The 19,867-nt window shown below is 40.6% G+C and overlaps 1 protein-coding gene across 1 annotated transcript; it reads right to left on the bottom strand.

Annotated features, from left to right (window-relative positions):
• Positions 1 to 9,501: 9,501 nt before the first annotated feature.
• On the bottom strand, positions 9,502 to 11,930 carry neurod4 (neuronal differentiation 4). Its single transcript, XM_077575218.1, has 2 exons — positions 11,777 to 11,930; positions 9,502 to 11,104 (listed from the first exon to the last, which is right to left on the bottom strand). Exon 2 carries the CDS (start codon positions 11,096 to 11,098, stop codon positions 10,049 to 10,051), a length of 1,050 nt encoding a protein of 349 aa, XP_077431344.1. The 5' UTR covers positions 11,099 to 11,104; positions 11,777 to 11,930; the 3' UTR covers positions 9,502 to 10,048.
• Between the last annotated feature and the right edge of the window lie 7,937 nt (positions 11,931 to 19,867).

Here is a 19,867-nt window from a genome sequence, read left to right as displayed (position 1 = left end):
TGTTTCTAATATCAATAAAGTTATGCAGTTGCAGTATTACAATGCTTTTGAACTTAAAGTTTACATATGTCACAAACTATTGGAGCTCCCTAACTCAACAAAAACTTCACAAAAGCAATCCAAAATGAAAGCACACATTGAGTTAGATTACAATGTAGTCTATATTCCCTCCTTTCAAACGCATACTTAGCATATTCGTAAACGTGTAGCCATCTCCAACATCCCTTTTCAAACCTTGACCCTGGACAGATGGCCTGAAGCCCCTCCCTTTCAATACCAACTGTTGCCTCAGTAACATCTGTTACAGGCCTATACGGAAAGAGAGTGTGTACACTGAGAGGGCCCGTCTCAAGTCGACACTCTCCTAACCCTGGGAGGAGCGCTGACATTTAGGCTAATTGGAAATGAGAAGTGTGATCAAGTTGACGTTGGCACATTAATCATTATGATCCACCATTCAATATAGCACGTTCGATGGTCTTGGATTTTTTTTGAGGGGGGGGGGGGTTTAAAGGTGTCTTTTAAATGAGTCTGTGGGTTTCATTTTGTTGAGTGAAGCCGGTTGGCGAGATGGGATTAAGCTTGATGCTATATCTCTTCTCTGAACCTTCACTCGTCTGGATTAACGTCGAATGTAACACTCTGGCCACTCAGCCCAGATCAACTGCTTAATTCGTTTATCCGCTTGCTCCTGAGCAAATTCAGGAGGAAACTTTTGTTTCTTTAAAAAAAAAAAAAAAAAAAAAAAAAGTCAAACTAGTCTACTCTTAACTCATTCACTGCCATTGACGGCTATAAACGTCAAAAATTCTTTTGAACTATTTCCATTAGTTTAACATTTTTTCCCACTTTTGTTAACAAGAGTATGAAAGCCTAGATATTAGATATTGTATTAGAACAGATATAAAATTTGTGATTAATCGTGAGTTAACTAGTGAAGTCATGCGATTAAAAAATTACCTGGCGCCCCTAATTTTTAATAATCTTTTCTTTAAAAAAAAGAAAAAGATTATTAAAAATTAAACAAAATGTTTTGTTTAAAAAAAAGAAAAGATTATTTAAAATGAGGGGCATCAAGCCATTCATATTTGTAATCGTAATTAATCGCATGACTTCACTAGTTAACTCACAATTAATCACAAATTTTATATGTAACAGAAATAGTTAAAATGATTTTTTTAAAGTGAATGAGTTAAATCTTGCATTTAAAATTGTTCATGGAATATTTGTAGTGATGGGGAAAATGTAGCTTCATGAAGCATGTGTGATGCTTTTTGACTCTAGATAGAACTCTTGGATTAAAGACGCAGTGGAATGCAATCAATTGCCATTGCATGAGCCTTTTTGCCTTTAAATCAAAAGCACCATCTAGAGAAGTAAAAATAAAAATAAATTGTGAGTGCTTCATTTTCCCATGGAACAATGCTCCCTTCGCTTGTGAAAGAAAAATGTCCCTGTCATAAAGCAAAAAGAGCACAAGGCTGTTTGGACATATTGGTAGCTCACAATTGTGGAATTCACATGCATGGAGCATGCAATACGTGTTGACTATCATTAGGAATGCGACACTAATCACCGTGTGACAAACTGTTCATGTGCGCGCTCATGGCGTGAGTTCTAGGCAGCACAGATGTTGAGCGACGGTCTTATCTGGGCATGGGAATGGTGCAAACGGGTTAATTCGTTCGGATAATCACTGATCCTCAGACCCATGTATATCCGGAGTTTGCAGTTAATTTTTTTTTGGAACCATCTTCTGTTATTTGTGGAAAAAACTAATTTGCAAGTGCAGCAAAATATTGTTTACACAAGTTAATTGTACCTTCTGCCGTCTAATGGAAGAGCATTTAATTAACACTGTATTGTTTCGTCAACAGTTTCTGTGAAAAGCAAACATGCCAAACAAAAAAACATCAAACTAGCTGTACGCTTAGTTACAGTACATTCATGCAGCAGGGGGCTAATTCCTCATCTCATCACAAATATAGCAGCTGTGTTGCAATACATTTGTGATTGACAGTCAGCAGGGAACTTTTTTTTGTTTGTTTTTAAGTAATTGCACATCCAATGCAATAGGTGGCAGTGGCATTCTCATTGTCAGAGAGTACGGAAGTATTAGCTCACCTGAAGAGGTGTAAAGTTCCAACAATTTTATAGACAAATGATACATACTATTTATAGTCGTGTTTTGAGAGTTAGGGGAGGGGCCAAAATACTTCTTCCTTTTTTGGGGGGCTGAGATGGGAGGGGCGTAACGAAAAATACTTCAGAAGCATTGGATTAAAGACATACAGTTAATTGACATGTTTTGATATAAGATTTAAATAGTGCATTTTAATAGAGAAAAATAAGAATGTTTGATTTGATTCTATAATTGTTATTTTATATATACTTCTTTAAGTGACTGAATCAGTATATGGTACTGAAATTTCATCTGCACATCTTTACTTATGTCTCTTTTGTAGCATCTTGGACATATATTTAATTAGTGGCAATGTAAATTATAATTCTACGGCTCAAAGGCCCCTAAAATACTTTCAGTTGTTTGTGGCATTGTAGGGCCTAAAGTGTTTTTTTTCCATGGGGCCCCTGGTAGCACCTTTGTCTTAGATATTTGTCATTTTGTTTCTACTGATTACTACAACCATCATAATGCACCAAATGTATTGACAGAATGAAGACGTTATGCAAAATATAGCTATCTGATGTTTCATTTGGTGATGGTCGGTCTCAGATCAAGCAAGGGCACACTGCACAATTTGTGTTTAGTGCCTTGCACTCTAAAGAGTTTGCTGTCTGCAGCCATTTATTTTCAACAAAATAAATGTCGTATTTTTCTCTCAACTTGCTCTCCTCTTCATATGCAAAAGCATGCACTTTGCATTGCACCACTGAACAGAACCTTGCACGTCCTGCACAATTAATTACAAGCCATAAATGTGATTTAATAATACTCACTGTGCACACATTAAACAGACAGAGCTTTTAGTTCTTCCTGTTATAATTGATATAGTGACAAAAGAGATTGCACAAATGGTTCGGAGAGTCGTTTTTTCCCCCCTTTTCTAATTTATCAGCTAAACAAACTGTAAACAATAATAAGTGCAGCAGATGGACAAACGGACAGATGTTGCGAGCCGAAAGTTTACAACCTGGGTCTTCCATCAGGCCCATCTGTTGCTGCTGAACCTGGTACCTCCCTCTACCCTCCTCCACCGCCTGTGTCTTCCTATTCTCTCATCAGCATCTATCACTGCACCCTTCTCCCACCGAGCGGCCCCATTTAACCTCCTGCCTGACCTGCTTGAACCCTTGCGAGACAATTAGCCGCTTATTATCACATGTGAGCACAAGCTCAATTATCTTGCAATGTTACATTCTCTGCCCTCCAATACTGTTTCCCTTTTGATATCGATTATATATATACCAATGTCTAAAATGGAAGATAATAAATACTCTGAGAATACTTTGAACAAAATTCAGACATGTTTTGGTACCACCTTACAATAGGAATGCAATTTTTTTTTTTATTGCTCTAAGTACCACATTCATGACCAAGATTAAAATATAGTAGTTTTGTAGGCCTATGTTTTTTTTCCCAAAGTGAGACAGAGTTTCTAGCTCTAATAAGTAGGCCTATAGTTATTATTGTTGTAAGCCACTGTAACATTAATCACAGTTTGAACATGAACATCTCACTTAGTAAATGTAGTAACATGAAAAGCCGTTGAATAATGATACCGTAAAATCCCGTGAATAACACCCACCTAAATCACTCATAAAAAGTTTTTTTCTCTCCCCGTACTTGTGTACAATACAGCCCCCCGATTTGCATGTATTCTTTATTGCTGAATAATATTAATGACTAAAGATTCAAGATGTATCAATAAAGTATAAATGCTTTTAAATCCAGGTTCAAAATGATAGTTTTTAAAAATAAAGAGAGAAACCCTTGACAGTGGCAAACGTCAAAGATAACCCCACCACCCCCCCACCCCAAAGTGTTATTCATGGCACTTCAATTACTGTAATGGATTGCACATGAAAATTAGACAAAACCTAGATATACACGAATGTACCTAAATGCAATTAAAAAACGCAATTAAAGCCACATGTATTGTGCTAAAAGTTAAATACAACTGACCAATACTTCGGCAAATAATATTTTGCATACCACTAGAGGGAGGCTGCATACCATGTGTGGTACTTGACCTGAACTATTCATAGATATTAAAGTAAAAGATGGCTCACTATTTGGCAAGTTACTATCACACGTTTGTGTTTTTGATCCTCTTCTCACCATTAACTTCTAATTTAGATAAATGTACGCACGTTAAAGCATAGAGCTAAAAAAGCAAATGTAGCGTGGTGCAGAATGCAGTTTGTTCCTACACATTTAATTTTTGTGGGTTTTTGAGTTTCTGTAAAACACAAAATATAATGCATTTAATGCATAGCGTTCACATACACGGCTGTATCCACATTACGTGTGGCTCTTCTTGGCTTTAGAATCAATATTTGTTATCAAGTATCCAAAAACAAAATAATAAATCAGTAGCAAGACCGTACGTCGTGCTCCCTCGCCATTACACAGTAACTTTGTCATCCATTTTAACTACCAAGTCACGTTTGGTATAATTAACATCCTTCTAAACAATATTCACATCAATATGAAACACAAAACGATTAACATAAGCATCCATCAATATATGATATTCTAGCAACCTTCTCTTACCTGTAAAACACACAAAATAATGCATTTAATGCACGTCGTTCACACGCACGGCTGTCTCCACGTTTCGTGTGGCTCTTCTTCGAAGATCCCCTTAAAACATGCACACAAAATAGCTAACGCTGCCCTCTGCTGGTCAGCATTAGTAATTACAATTTATTTATAGAATACCACATTTTTCTCCTTTTCCTCAACTATTAAGCAATAACACAAGATGACCACCCTCTCAACATGGCCTGCCCTACAAAATAAATTAACCTAAAAAAAATACTTGTGGGAACAATATTTTGAATTTATTAAAACGTTTGAATATAGCTAGACACCACAAATACTCTGCTGTGCTAATCTTTAGAACATAAAATGAAATTAATTACTTTTTTGACCCTGATTTATGAGCAAAAGGTAATTTAGTACTACTATTTTCACCGCCACCAGAATATTCAGCAGATTATATGGAGGATTCTTGTTTGGGTTCTTCTCCCCCTCCTTTTTTTTTTTTAAAAGTTATCCCACATCCCCTGCACTTGTTCAGGCTCTCAGACACCCTGGCCCTCCTACCTTGGCTGTTTTTGTGCCCTGTTCCAAAAGGGACCTCCATCTGTCCCCACACTCGGCCTATTGTGAAGTCCCAAAGCCCAGCAACTTCCACAAAGCAGTGGGCGGGCAAAGGGGGGCCAGGGTAAACACGACAGCATCCAGATCCCATTAGAAGCTCTTTAACTTCCACACGCTAATACTGTGAGAGAACCCTGGGTTTAGAAGGCCCACCCCGTATCCTCTTGCATCCACCCAAACGTAATGAGTCTGCTTCAAGATGCTGGATTATCCACGAGCTAGCAAATGTCTTTCTATTCAGGAATAATACATTTAAAAAGACAAAGTGAAATCAGACAGTCCAAGAATGTACAAATAAATGAGTTCCTCTCCATAACTCGGTCACTACCATCTCCACCACCTGCTCTTAAGGCTTCTCCATTTCAGGGTTCTCCACCTCAAAACCTGGGACCTGACATCCCAGTGTGTGCGTGTATGTGCGTGTGCCCCAAGAGGAGGGAGGGGATCACTGTGTTCGGCCCAGCTTAAAGGCTGAGGGATTACTGGCACACAGACACTGATTAAAGCCTTCCAACCTCCTATGGCCCCATTAATACAATCTTAATCACAATGCTTTATCCCTCAATCTAGATCCTATGGATCAGGGCCTTTTCATTTCAGTGGCCAGCCACTGTTGTTTGGTCCGTGGATTAGGTATACATAGCACACAGAAACTAAAATAGAACCAGAGATGATGGCTAGCAAGCATTGTGCCAAACCTCAGAAATAGTTGAGATTCATATTGTTTGTAATATAGAATGTTACAACTGGAGTTGGAAGTTCTGAGAGCAGATATCTGAAATGACCCCTCCCAGTCACAGGTCACACTTTGCTGTCACCACAGCTGAGGGGGCATTGGAAAGCTTGTTTTCCCTTCTCATTAGGACACACTTCAGCCTGTATTGTAAAATACAGTCATCAAGCCATAATGATCTGGAGGACTACCTGGACAGTAAAATGAACATTAGGCTATATTGGATTTGTGTGTGAAATAAGTTTGTAGCCAGACTTTAGGCTTCTTGAAAACACAAAAATGGGTAGTTGCAATCACTAGGTTTTGCCAAACTTACGCCCTGGGGCGTGCGTGGTGAACAGTGGCTCATTTGCATGAGATGGAACCACCCATTAAAACCAAGTGATTCCAAGTGTCCTCTCATTTTTTATCCTATCCCAAAATAAATTTTATTAAGACACTTGAAAACTGTTTTGAATAGTGGCAAAAATGTATCATGGAACGTTTTATTTAGTTTACCTTATTACTGAAAGATGATTGTTCTATTGAACACGTTTTGCATATGGACAGTATCAAACAATTTGAGTGGGGCCGTTGCAACTGCTGCCATTCATCTTTCTTTTTATGCATTTTTCATTTGTTTGTAATTGGCAATATTTGCACTATCGTAGACTGAGCGAACTTTCACTCGTCCTTTTATCTTTAATGCTCACAATATTATGCTACCACTATCTGCCGGAAACTGTATACTCTGATTTGATCTATTTAATGTATGCCAAAAAGGTTGAGGACACATCTGTGGAGCCTTTCTGTGCCACATGTGGAAGAAGGCCTGTCTGCTCTAAAATTAATTTCCTACTTTGTGTTCTACACAATAAAACAAACTATGGCCCGGGGGGCATTTGTGGCCCACCGTCCTTTTTTTCTTTTCTTTTTTGTGTGACCGGCAGCATACATTAAAAATAACTTTTGACATTGCCTGCAATTCTTTCTCTTTTTTTAATGTGGACTACCACTTCTACTAATAATAAACTTTTTCTAGATATGCAGAGACACAAATAAATGTATAGCTAAAATAGTAACAAAATTTCTATTCAATATTTCTCCTCATTAACAGTCCCCAAATATGGTCAGCTTTTTGGTCTATTTTAGTGGGGATGCAGAATTGGGGGCCACCCCAAAAACCTGGGTTACGTAAACCTAAACTATTTGTCATATCGCCTGTAAGTATAACCATGTACAATTGCTTGCTTAATTGAAAAGGGGGAAAATTCTCCTACCATCTTTCTATTTTTCTATTTGTGGCCCTTTAAAAGAAAAGTTGAACTGACCTGAATGATGTGTGTGTCCAAATTCACAAGGCTGGGTCCTCCCAAAGTGTGCAGGGGTGCAGGTACATAGCGAAGGCCAAACAAGGAGGAAGGTCACAACAATACAACAACCTTGGTCTGGTCTAATTATGTGACAAAGAGGCCTAATCTAATAAACACATGCAATGACAATGCAGACATAAGTCATCCTTACTAAAATCACATTACTCAGTGACAAAGTATTCACATCCAGAAAGATGAAAGACATCTCAATTGTCTTGTAATCTCATATGCAGGATTTATTGACGTGGATTATTCCCATGAACCTGCTCATGCTGTACATTCGGATTTAGGGGAATAATCCACACTCGCTGCCCCAACCGCCGGCAAAACAGCACAAAGAGGGTGTGCGCCAGCAAACTCTGTCAGTACTTTCTCACAGGCCAAACGTCTGCCTGTGTGTAAAGCTATGTGTCACTTCTATATGCCAAGGCTGACACACAGGAGCAGAGAGGACAAACTTGTGAATGAAGAGCAAGGACCCCAGTCACCTCTTCTGCCCTCGACCTCCCTTTCCCCTTCAACTTTTTTTCCCTCAGCACACTGATCCCCTTTTCTCTCTGCCATCCCGCTCGCATGCTCTCACTCTCCTCTTTCTCCTTTCCCAAATTGGCCCAGCTGTCCATCACCGCCCCCCCCCCCCCCCCCCTGCAGTTCCCCCAGCTGTCTGCCCTCCCCAAACGAGCCAACCCCACAACAATACGGGTCACAGGTCAAGAGAAAGAACAGGCTGCACTCACAATAGACCAGTGGCGCCCTGTAAAACAATAATTCCCTTTTTCTCCTCCAGCCTTTCACCCCTGTTGCCTGAACTGGAAAAGACAAACCTTTGGAGAGGTATCTGAAGAGGGAGAACATTCTTTTGGACAACAGCCTCTGAGGCACCTTCCCATTCAACAATTGCCTGAAGGACCACCAGGATAAACACTGTCGTACACACCGAGCTCTTGCTCTGAGCGCTGTGTCGCTGCACTCCGCCACCCTGTTCTTTGTTCATCTCAAGAGCCATCAAGTCTCTCACCGTGCTCATTAAAGTCAAAACGCAGCCTTTTGACATTAGAGGAGTGATATAAATGTACGAGGAACTCAGCCAGATGATACGCAGCTTGAGCATGCTGCATACTGTATTAAAGCCCCTAATTTGGTCTGTTTGGATGGCATTATATCCAGCATGTAAACATGTTTGTAGTTTTTTTCCCCCCTTTTTTTTTTGTCCAGAGGATGAAAAATGTATTTTTGCCCTACAGTGTTTTGGCATGAGTTAGATGGGAAACTGGGACATGTGGGAGAGACTGAGAGAAAGCCTGTGCCACATTCACCTGTTCCACTAGTGCTGTTTCCCATGGCCCACAACGGGGTCTCACATGACCTAGTAGAGATCACAGAAGAAGACTGTGAAGCAAATTGTGCTTGCTCGCATATCCTGCAACAGATTTATTGATGGGGACTTCATTTTACAAAACAAAAAATGTATGGTGAGAACCAACTTTTAAAATTTGGGAAACATGATGAAATGCAGGAAAACAGATTTCTGGTTTTGTTAATACGGGGAAAAAAAATAGAAGTTTAGTTTTCTTGTTTTGAAAATGTAGCGAATTTTTAGATTATTGTAATTTATTTATTAGTGTCATAGCAAAATGATAAAATATTTTATCAACAAGATGTAATGTTGGTCCTTTTGGGATTAAATGTGATTTTTTAACAGTAGTGAAAATAGGTTTGTGAAGGAATTTCACTAGGGATGGGCAAGTAGTAGTACCGATAGCAGGTACCGTTATCTGGCGACACCAGGCCTTGTTTCAAGGTATCGGCCATTGATGATCAGGAATTAGAAGAAGGGAAAATTGCTATTAATTTCATGCAATTTTACAGAAAAATGCTAGACTGGGAAAGGTCTTTCTATAAAATTATGTGTTATTGTTTTTTTATGTGTCAAACGTGCTAATAATATCAGTACTGGATATTGGTAACGGTGACTACTCACTACTTGTACTGGTAGAAGATTTGATACTTTTTGTAGGAAGAAAATTACACACAAGGGGCAAACAAAATTTTACTATGGAACTGTCAAATAATTCTGTATAAGAATATTTATTCAATTAAGTGCGAAACAGCAAAATATTTACAACAATGATAACAAAAAATAGTGACATCCAATGAACAATTACCTGAAAGACCTCAAATAAATAACTTAAATACAGTACAGCTGCCAGGTACTGTCTGATAACAAACCAAGAAAAACATTAGACAAAACAAAACCAAAGTAACAGTGCTGAGAGAATACAGTGTCGTTTTTTTAACAAGACAAGATCAAAATAAATATTAAATACAAATATAAATAAATCATTGCTTCTCTGATGCCGAGGCGGTCAATGGCTACAGGCCTCAGAATTTAAGACGGATGGAAAGTTTGAATTTGTTTGATGCCCTTTGTTCAATTCCAACAGTGGTGATCATCCAAAAATCAACCTCAAATCATAACAAAGCCAAAAATAAATAAAATTTCAAAGGTATCAGGTAGATGGATGTGAAGTGACGAGTGTCTCTATCACAACACCAAAATGCAAACCACTGCGGTCTCTACGCAGTCAGTGTGTGCAGCCGTCTGCTTGTGTCTTTTTACATGGTCCCCATCTGAGAGGCCAGCAGATGAGAGGAAGTGAAGGAGTCAAAGGCCACATCCAGGGGCAGCTCATAACGAGACGCCTGAAAGAGCGGGTGACCTTGATGACCCCCAGGTAGGCCAGCAGTTGTGGACGTGGAGTAATGGTGGGATGCCAGGTAATGGTGGCTCGTGTAGTTCCTGTCAGATTCTGGGGGCGAAGGCTCCTGCTTGAGGGCAAAGTTGCCGCTGATGCTGAGGGGGGGAGTGAGGGGCCCATCGTACGGCGGTGTGCCGCTGCTGCACTCGTTAGCGGAGTTATCGAAAGCCTGCCCCTTGAATCCCTTCATGTGGAGGAGGTGGGATGCCTCCAGGGAGCCATAAGGGGGGCTGGGGAGGCCCGGGGATGGGTAACTGAGGGGATGGCTGGCCTGAACCCCCGCACCGCCCAACCCTGGGCCTCCGCATTTCTCCTCCAGCTTGTTGATGAGCAGCGGCGTGGGTCCCAGCTGCAGGCAGCCGGCCACGAGGTTGCTGGTGGGCTGTGACAGACCTTTACACAGCATCTCCATGAAGCCGTGGCTCTCCGGAGACTGCCCGTTCTCCAACACCTCTGACAGTGCCCAGATGTAGTTGTGGGCCAGCCGTAACGTTTCAATCTTTGAGAGCTTCTGTGTTTTGGAGTAGCAGGGCATCACTCTGCGCAAACTGTCCAGCGCGTCGTTCAGTCCGTGCATGCGTGAGCGTTCCCTGGCGTTGGCCTTCATGCGGCGGGCGCGGAACCTCTCCTGGCGAGCTTTGGTCATCTTCTTCTTCTTGGGGCCCCTTCTTTTGGGAGCCATTTCTCCATTGGGTCCAGTAACCTCCTCATCCTCCTCCTCTTCCTCTTCCATGTCCTCACTGCCCAGCTCGGAGCAGGAGTGTCTGCCTCCTTCGATCAGGACGTGGTGCCCCCTCATCTCGGGGCTTTCCTCGCCATCCTGAGAGCTGCCGTCTTCATCCAGCCAAGCGAGGGAGCCCACCAGATCACTCACGTCGCCACTCTTTCTAAATGGCTTGGTCATCATTTTGGTCTGAGGGAACACAGGACAGTGCACAGAATCAATCCATGAGTCCTAAACAACTTCAGAGACCCAATTTCAGCACCGCAATGTGAACAGCTCACTCATCCCAATAAGGTAATGTCTGAAAATCTGTCCTATTTTAGATGTTTAGCATTGTAATATAGTGAGTTGTGCTTTAAAATAATGAGATTATGGATTGTTCCCTTGTGTTGTGCTGTAGGGACGCTGTCAATCTAGGACACGACAGGATTTACCCAGCAAATAAAGCCCAAAGATTAAACGGGACAACATGAAAATCAACAAACATATACACATCAACCACTTTCTGGAAAATAGCTCTATTATCATTTTTTTTTTAAAGAATTGGCTAAATTACTAATCATGGCATTTATTATTATTATTATTATTATTATTATTATTATTATTATTATTATTATTATTTAATGCAAATATTACAGAAGAAAATGGGTGTGAAGTGTAATAGTACACCAAATTGTATTAATGGCATAATGGCATTTATTAATTTAATCCAAACTGCAGATATTTAAAATGGCATTTTGCATTTATTGATGCCCTATTTTTTTTATTTTATGCAAAAATTATTTGCACCAAAATATATATATTGCAGGCTAGCTGTCTTTAAAATAAACTTGGAGGTAAAGCAAATCAAGTGGAACTCACCTGTTCACGCTGTGTTCAAGTAAAAAAAAAGAATATGAATAACTGAAAAAGAAAGTCCAAAGTCTGTACGTTTGTCTCGTATATGCCACTGTCCCAAACTCAGTTGGCCGTTGGGGCGCATGGAGACTTCATCCCAAAATGACTCGAGCGTGCTGGGATTTTTGCCTTAAACTCATAAGCCCCTCCCTCCCGCGCCACACCCTCAGCCCATTCAAACACGCGTGGCAGTCTCGTGGCCAGAAGTTTTACAACATTCGTGAGGGGATGAGCGAGAGCACGCCCCGGTGCATGCGTAATGACTGTTTTATATGGGGCTCCACAAAGCCAGGCACAGGGGGAGAGAGAATGGCGCTTTGAGAAGGAGAATTACGCACGGGACAGCGACTCACAAATGCCGAACGTGACCATTGAGAAATATAAACTTGGATCGCATGAAAAATAGGAACTGGCAGCTTATATTGTTCAAATGGCGTTTCTCATACGATCTGTTATAGGCTAAATAATACAACTGAAATGCACATTTTACAACATCACATTTAAGTTTTTTTTCTCTTCACTATTTGCATATGAAACGAATTAAAAGAAAACACTTTAAATTTAAAAAAAAAAACACGTCAACAAAATGGATTCTGTTTTCACAACAGAGAGATTGTCATTCATCACATGCACGCTTACAAATGCATTGTTTAAAATACAATATTAATTTAAAGACTTTGACCTATAGTCCACATGCGGACAAATCGTTTTAATTCCGCGTACGCCATTTTAATCGATTGTCTATCTCATCATTAGTCGGTTGGATTAGGAATTTTCCACTTAATTAGGCACACAGTGTACGGCTGCTTGTGGCTGACTGAAGAGACGCTCCTCCATGCGCGCGTATTTAAGTGTTTCTGACAGCTTGGTGCGCGGAGAGCAGGTGTGTGCGTAATGTGCTCCGCCGTTTGATTGTTTTCTTCCACGTTAGTTAGCGTCATATTCCGCTTCTCATTATTAGAAATTCGGTTGGCGCGACAATGAACAGCCCAGGTATAAATTGACAAATAAATAAGTCTGTGTGTGAAGCCTCTTTTTTTTTTTTTACTTGATGAATTTAATTTTGAAGTTTGCGCTTGACAAAAGTTTTGCCCCGATAAAATCCTGCACTGCAAGGCTATGACAGTAAACGTCCATGTTGTTTTTACACTCTCCATATTGAAGAGTTTTCACAGTTTGTGGTGGCATAATAAAGGCCCGGCGGCCCCGTGCGTGGCGAGCCTCAGCCCAGTGGGAGTTCACATTGTCCTCTCGGGGGTCTCGCGCCTCGCACGTGCCCCCACATTGATCCCTTTGTGCACGAGACCAGGGGGGTGGGGGGCAACAGGGGGGGTCTCAACTTTTCCAAGTGCACTTTGCGGGGCCACGCATGCTAGAAGTTTGCATGCATGCACCGCTTGCGCTTGGGCCAACTTGAAGAAGCGGGATCACGTGGCACGTCCGCAACGTCGTGCGGGAGCGGGTGCTCGCCCAACGATTTATTGAACAGAGGCTGACAGATGGCTGCATTTCGGAGGCGTCGGGGTGTGTTGGGCTGGGGCTGGGGGGTGGGGGCATCTGTTGCTTGGATGCTCACGCGTCACTCGCTTGCCCGTGGATGATGTCTCGTGCTGAAACAGCATTTTATACATCCACTAACGGCCCTAATCACTCTGGCAATGAAGGCATGTGGACAAAGGAAGACGCCATTTGTGTGTGTGTGTGTGTGTGTGTGTGTGTGTGTCTTGTTTTGTACATAGTGGGGCCAACATTCTGGAATTTGTAAGTCAGATCAGTCATATCTCAAGGCACCAATGTTGTATTGTGTACATTAGGTGTTGAGCTGCTTAGCCAACTAGTTGATGAGTCGACTTGACATGAAAACTTTTATTCGACTAATCTCACATCAGATATTTTTGGCATCTTGTCATACAGTTGATCAATTTAAAGAAGATGTTCAACTTGCCAATCTGCTGCAGTTTCCGGACAACTTTGCAGAGTAGCAAAACCGACACAGTCTTCATACATCTATAATAAATTGTTTTCCCTTCTGCTATCAGGAAAATGTTATCGGAGTTTGAGGTGCAAAACTGCCAGATTCTTAATTTTTACCCGACCGCCATAAGACTGCTAAATAGAAAACGAAAGGGACATGTGCAATATTAAATGAGTTAAAACTCTCCCAAAAGTGTCAAGTGTAAATAGTATTGTTATTTTGAATTTAAGTTTTTGTTTTTTTATTCTGTGTTTTTATTTCGGGCTGTGTGTATTTTTGACATTTCGTTCGGTGACAACATCTGGGATGTTATGTTTGCTGAATGACAATAAATCTGGTTTGATCTTCAATGGTCACAGAGTATGAAAATAAGAAGATTGTGAATTGCATTTTTCTTGAAATTAGAAAAACATGTCGATAGAAGATTGTGTGTTTCCATCACAAAATGTCTTTATTACTTTTAACCCTAACTGCCCCAGAGGCCAATATGAAGAACTGACATGGATATGCCAGTGCTGAAAACTTAGCTGGCAAAGGCCCTTGAATACTAAAAGGAATAGGAAGTCCTACAGACACACTTGAGGCAATTACTCCAAAAGCACCTTAAGCAATCACTGCTCTGTATGAAATACATATCTTATATTACAAAAAAAGGAAATTGTCACATAATGATAGGGCATTGCATTACAGTGAGATTGCATGTGAAGACTACTGTAGGCAATGTGTGCAAGCACTCCCCAGGTACATGCGCCCCTCTTTCCCTATATAGTACAGTACCCTCCCATATGTCCCATGGGTGAGCGTGGCCTCCATCACACCTGCAGCCTACACAGGGAATTGGAATCTCGTCATCTCCCACAATCCCCACTCTTCTCCCAAATGAATATCAGTCTAACGGAAAGGGAATTGCATCCTGCTCCCATTTGTACTAACACAGAAAGCCAACCTTCTGGAAGAGGTCATGCCGGGTGCAAGCATCTGATCTGGGAAAAAAAAAAACGTAAATTATTACATTATTTTTCAGTATTATTTAATCGTTTGCAGGACATTTCAATACAGGACAAGCCGCTTAACTGTATTGCAAATCATCTTTCCCCATTGAAATGGAGGGAAATGCCATTAATCCATACCAGCCTACACCCCCCCATCCCCAAAAAACATTTTGGTAATGTGCTTTTTCCTAAAGAAAACAGCACTTTATAATGTTATACATTATATAAAATTATAGCAATAGCAATTAAAGGGATACTTCACTCATTGAGCCATTTTCAGGTTCAAAAAGTTAATATTTTGTCCAGAATGATCATTATTTGTCTTGTACAGTAAATGCTTTTAAAACTATCTGTACCACTTGAGCCGTGATTGGTCGTTACCTATACTGCCTCAGCGCAGGTGATATCATCTTCAGTCAACAGCAAGTCGAAAATTAGTTTTTTAAAGCATTAATTGTACAAGAAAAATAATGAAGTTCTCAAATTCATACTGGACAAAATATCCCCTTTAAGTTTGTGCATAATTTTTTTTTTTATAATTGGGATTGTGCAGCTCCTGCTGGTGTGTACACCTTGGTGAAGTATATTACAGACATGGAGTTGGAGGAGATGGTCACAACATCTCAGTAAGCTGCAATAATATCAGCCATTCTTCTCAGAGGATAAAGAATATATTGTTATATTGTCTGTCCACATGTGATGTCCAAATCTTCTTTTTATTCTTCTTTTCATTTCGGCTTTTCCCTTTAGGGGTGTGCCACAGCGAATTAGTTGGATTGCATTCTTTGCTCTTAAATATCTGTTGCTTAAATGGTTATAGCTATTTTTTTCCAGTGTTTGTTATCATTAAGCTATGCAGACTTTCTAAATGCAGTATAAAGCTATGTGTTTGTTTTGAATACACTACTCGTAATTGCCATTGTTTTAAGTTTAGTTTAATGGCAAAATTTAACTGTGTCATTAAATATCTTGAAGCCTCTTTTTGGAATAACTGTTGACTCTCTGCCGAACCGCTGTTTGTTGTGAAGTGAGTTGATTTCCCTGCCACCATGAAGAGCTTTTGCTCCCATGTCATAGAACAAAATAACCCAAATGACAGCAAGTCGGTAATTGGTTTTCAGAAATTCTATCTATTTTTATTATCATTCTACTCTTGATTTGTTGTTTTTAAAGATAGTCAAAACAGGGTGAGTCCCGTACCAGCTATTTAGGTTCTGTTGTTGCTAATAATGAGGATAACCCCCTTCCTTAGAAAAAAAAATCACTGCCACAAGTGAGTTGTCTCTCACTCCTGTCCCCAGGGGCTCAGAGTGAAATGGGAGGGATCCTTGCTCTGTGCTGACAGATGGGTCCTTGTTCCTGTCTTTTTCTTCATCTCCCTCTTTTGCTAAAACACAGTCACACTCACACACACCAAGACTGCACCAATACAATGGGAATTAAAGCTCTCCACACACATGCTCCCTGCACTGCTGCTGAAAGCTGAACCCCTTGTAGACATCATAAAAGATGGAGTGAGCGGGGTGGGCCCTGCTAAGGGGTGGGCTGCGTGGCGTAGTGTGAGGAAGTCTGTGTGATGCAAGCGCATGGTTTTGCAGTGAGTATGAAAGATTTGTAAACAGTGATGAAAAAAGTTGCACATTGTAATTTGGGAATAGTATTGTATATACACAGTCATTAGAAGTCATTGTGTACAGTTTTCTTAATTTGCTGTTCAGTGAGGAGGAAGTTTAAAAACACACAAGCCCAAAACTCTTCTCTTTTTTTTTCATGAATTCCACCATAGAAAGTTAAACCAAAACACAAAGTCTGTCGATTGATCTGCTAATAGCAAAGTGCAGCTCCTGAAGATATCAATTGTATATACAACATATGCGATATGCAACTCTATCACGTTAATGAGATCCTTCAACGCGTGTTTTGGTAAGATCCTGGTATGATTCGGGGCAATATGAGCAGATTGTTTGCAGCTTATTCCATCTTCCTTTGAGCTAATGGATTTGGAAAACATTCCAGTCGCGCAGATAGCAACAGAATGGGAATCTGGCTTGAGGGCAATTCTCACTAAGTGGGGAGAGAGCCATTAAACAAAGGTGCCTGTGGTTTCATATTCAGGATACTTTACAACCTCCGTCCCAGGACATCAACAGTGTTTTTGGGTGTGCTGTTGGAGGGGGGGGGGAGAGGGGGAGGAAGATCCATCTGCCACGCTACCGGTCCTGAGGGAGACGGGCATATCCCAGGGGTGTTTTGGAGAGAGAGGGGCTGAAAGGATTACACCCAACCACTAATCAACGGCGATAATCTGCGGGCCCCCATACAAAATCCCATCCAAACAACAATTTGGAACAAAACATAATAGCTGGGTGAATTTGTGCTGTACGATCGAACAAATATATAGGTATACATACTGTATATGCAGGTGATGTTAAATAGGGAGACTCAGTCCACTGTGGTGTGATTGGCAAGGAGCCATAGTGTGCCTGTGATCAGGTGCGAGTATCCCACAAGTGGCCTCGTCTGATTCCCAGTGTGACCATTATGCAAATACAGCAACACAACAAGCCTGCAACATAAATTAGACTAACCGACAAAAGCACTTGACTAATACATTCACATCGTCTTGTAGAGTACGTTAAAGTTTTTATGCCAATATCCAAAAATGCTTAAACATTCTGATAAGCAATTTAAGTAGTCCTTTTCAACAGTAGATTTCATGCTACGGGACTAGCGAAACCTTTTTCACTGACTTTGTCACAGCAGGGGGGTACTAAGGTGCATATGCTTCGCTTTTGTCTTGGCACAAAGCGGGATATCACTTTGCAACTTGTTTCACGCTCCCTTGGCAGGTTGGTTTTGATGTCTGGGCCTCACGGAAGGGGTCCGAGGCTGTTTGCGGTGGCTTTAAAGCTCTACCGGCCTATCCAAGAAGATGCTTAATAATGATGCCAGTCCTCCGGGGCATAGGGAACTGGAGCACCCTGGCTTGCAACTACGCTACCTCCTGCAGTATGCCCATTGGCTAGCCTGCCACTAAGCTCCCGATCCTATTGCTTCATTGTTTAGCAGGCCCCGCACTGCCAATATTAAGCCCGGCTAATGTGATCTAGAGGCAGCTGGAGCAGCCCCGATTATTACCATGACACAGCCAACTGAGGGGTGTAATATCATTAAAAATAAATCAGGTGGTTTGGAGATTTGCTTGAGCGGGGGGTGGGGGTGAGGGGGTTTTTGAATGGCATTAGGTGGGAAAACTGCCATAATTTCATTAGCCACTGGGAATAGCTCAGAGGATCTGTTGAAACGTTTCCTTCAAGTTACAGTAATTTAATTTATCTTTGCACTCAATGCAGAATGAATAAAGAGGAATTTGTGATGGTGCCTTTACAAATGAACTGTAAAAGAGTATGACCATTTTATGTTGACATTCATGTAGGTCTGCACCTAAATATCGAACCGGATTAAAATTCAATTTGCCAATTAAAACCGGGTGGCAATCTATCTGAAAGCAGGCATACTGTAGCGTTATTGATGCTGATATTAGCTTCTTGTGTTGGATTATTGAGATGATAGAAAAACCATGAGGCTGCTCTGCTAATCTTCTTAAAGTGCTTGACACTGAGCTGTCTGCTCGGCAGAGTCGTCACAATCAGATGGCCAATGAATAGACATCAATGCAGCAATACAGCTAATCTATACTCTGACCAATTTGTCTATACATTTTTTTCATAGTGGCTTTTTCTATGTGAGCTTTTGTTTGTTTTACTATTGCTGTTGTTTATTTTTGCACAGTCCATTATAATAAGGTCACAAGTGACATTAGTTAGTCTCACAACGTGGCTTTTTCTGTCGCCTTTGTTTGGTGTTCAGAACACATAAATAAGGTGATTTCAAGGCCCATTGAGTGTGCGATTGATTGTGCCTCAAAGAGATAGATAGAATGCTCAGCTGGAAGTTTGTGCTTGAAGCACAACAGTGAACTCTAGCGGTAACATTTCAAACTGCAATGTTTGCTCAATGTATAGCCTACACTACAACAGTGTTCTCCTTCCTTTATTTTGTCAAGGCACATATTTTACCTTAGAAAAAGTCGTAGGCACATCACCAAACAGAAATATCACAAAAAGGGGATGCACATATTAAATAACATACCTTCCACCATCAAATGGAATGCCATAAAATTTTTCTCACTGTCACTATATGTCATTGGCATGGCTAGTTGAAAAATGATGTCCTAAATAAATATTATTTTAACCAAATAAGTGAAACTGGATGATTTTCCGCCGGATGCCTGCTGATTGCTAACCAGAGACGTACAGGTCCCATAATTCGGCCTGAGAATTTGAGATGGAGAGGCCCCATCACAGTGTCGTCACAGTCACTGTTCTAAACAGATATAAAATTTGTGATTAATCGTGAATTAACTATTGAAGTCATGCGATTAATTACAGTTAAAAAATTTAATCGTCTGACGCCCCTAATTTTTAATAATCTTTTCTTCTTCTTTTTTTTTATTAGCGGCATCAGGTGATTAATTTTTTTAATTGTAATTAATCACATGACTTCACTAGTTAACTCAAGATTAATCAGGAATTTTATATCTGTTCTAAATGTACAATAAAAAAAATTCTAGGTTTTCATACTCTTGTTAACAAAAGTGGGAAAAAAATGTGAAACTAAAATAATTAGTTCTCCTGGATTTTTGACGTGTATAGTCGGCACTGGCAGTGAATGAGTTAAACAGTCTTCCTACTCTCCTTTGAACCTGTATACTATGCTAAAGGGTGAAGTGTGGACCCAAATGCAGGGAACCAGTGAGGAAGGTGTGCTCAAAAAATAAAAAATAAAAAGGACAAAGTGCATGAAGGAACAAAGTCCTAACGACACAGACATAGAAAGCTTCTATTCCTAGCCTGCTCCTTATTCCAAACCTACGCTTTGCCTCACTCCCTCTCGTTCTCTTTCACATGTGCCATGTATCCACCCCTGCAGCCTCTGAGCATCACATGCATCATCATCTGCTCTTTCCATCAACCCATTTCTCCATTGCACTGACATATTTTAGTCAGTTGCTCCCATCATACAGTC

This window comes from Vanacampus margaritifer, chromosome 1, assembly GCF_051991255.1.
Source record: "Vanacampus margaritifer isolate UIUO_Vmar chromosome 1, RoL_Vmar_1.0, whole genome shotgun sequence".
NCBI classification, from domain to species: Eukaryota; Metazoa; Chordata; class Actinopteri; order Syngnathiformes; family Syngnathidae; genus Vanacampus; species Vanacampus margaritifer.
The sequence above is the reverse complement of the archived record's forward strand: the minus strand, read 5'-3'. Positions and strand labels throughout refer to the sequence as shown.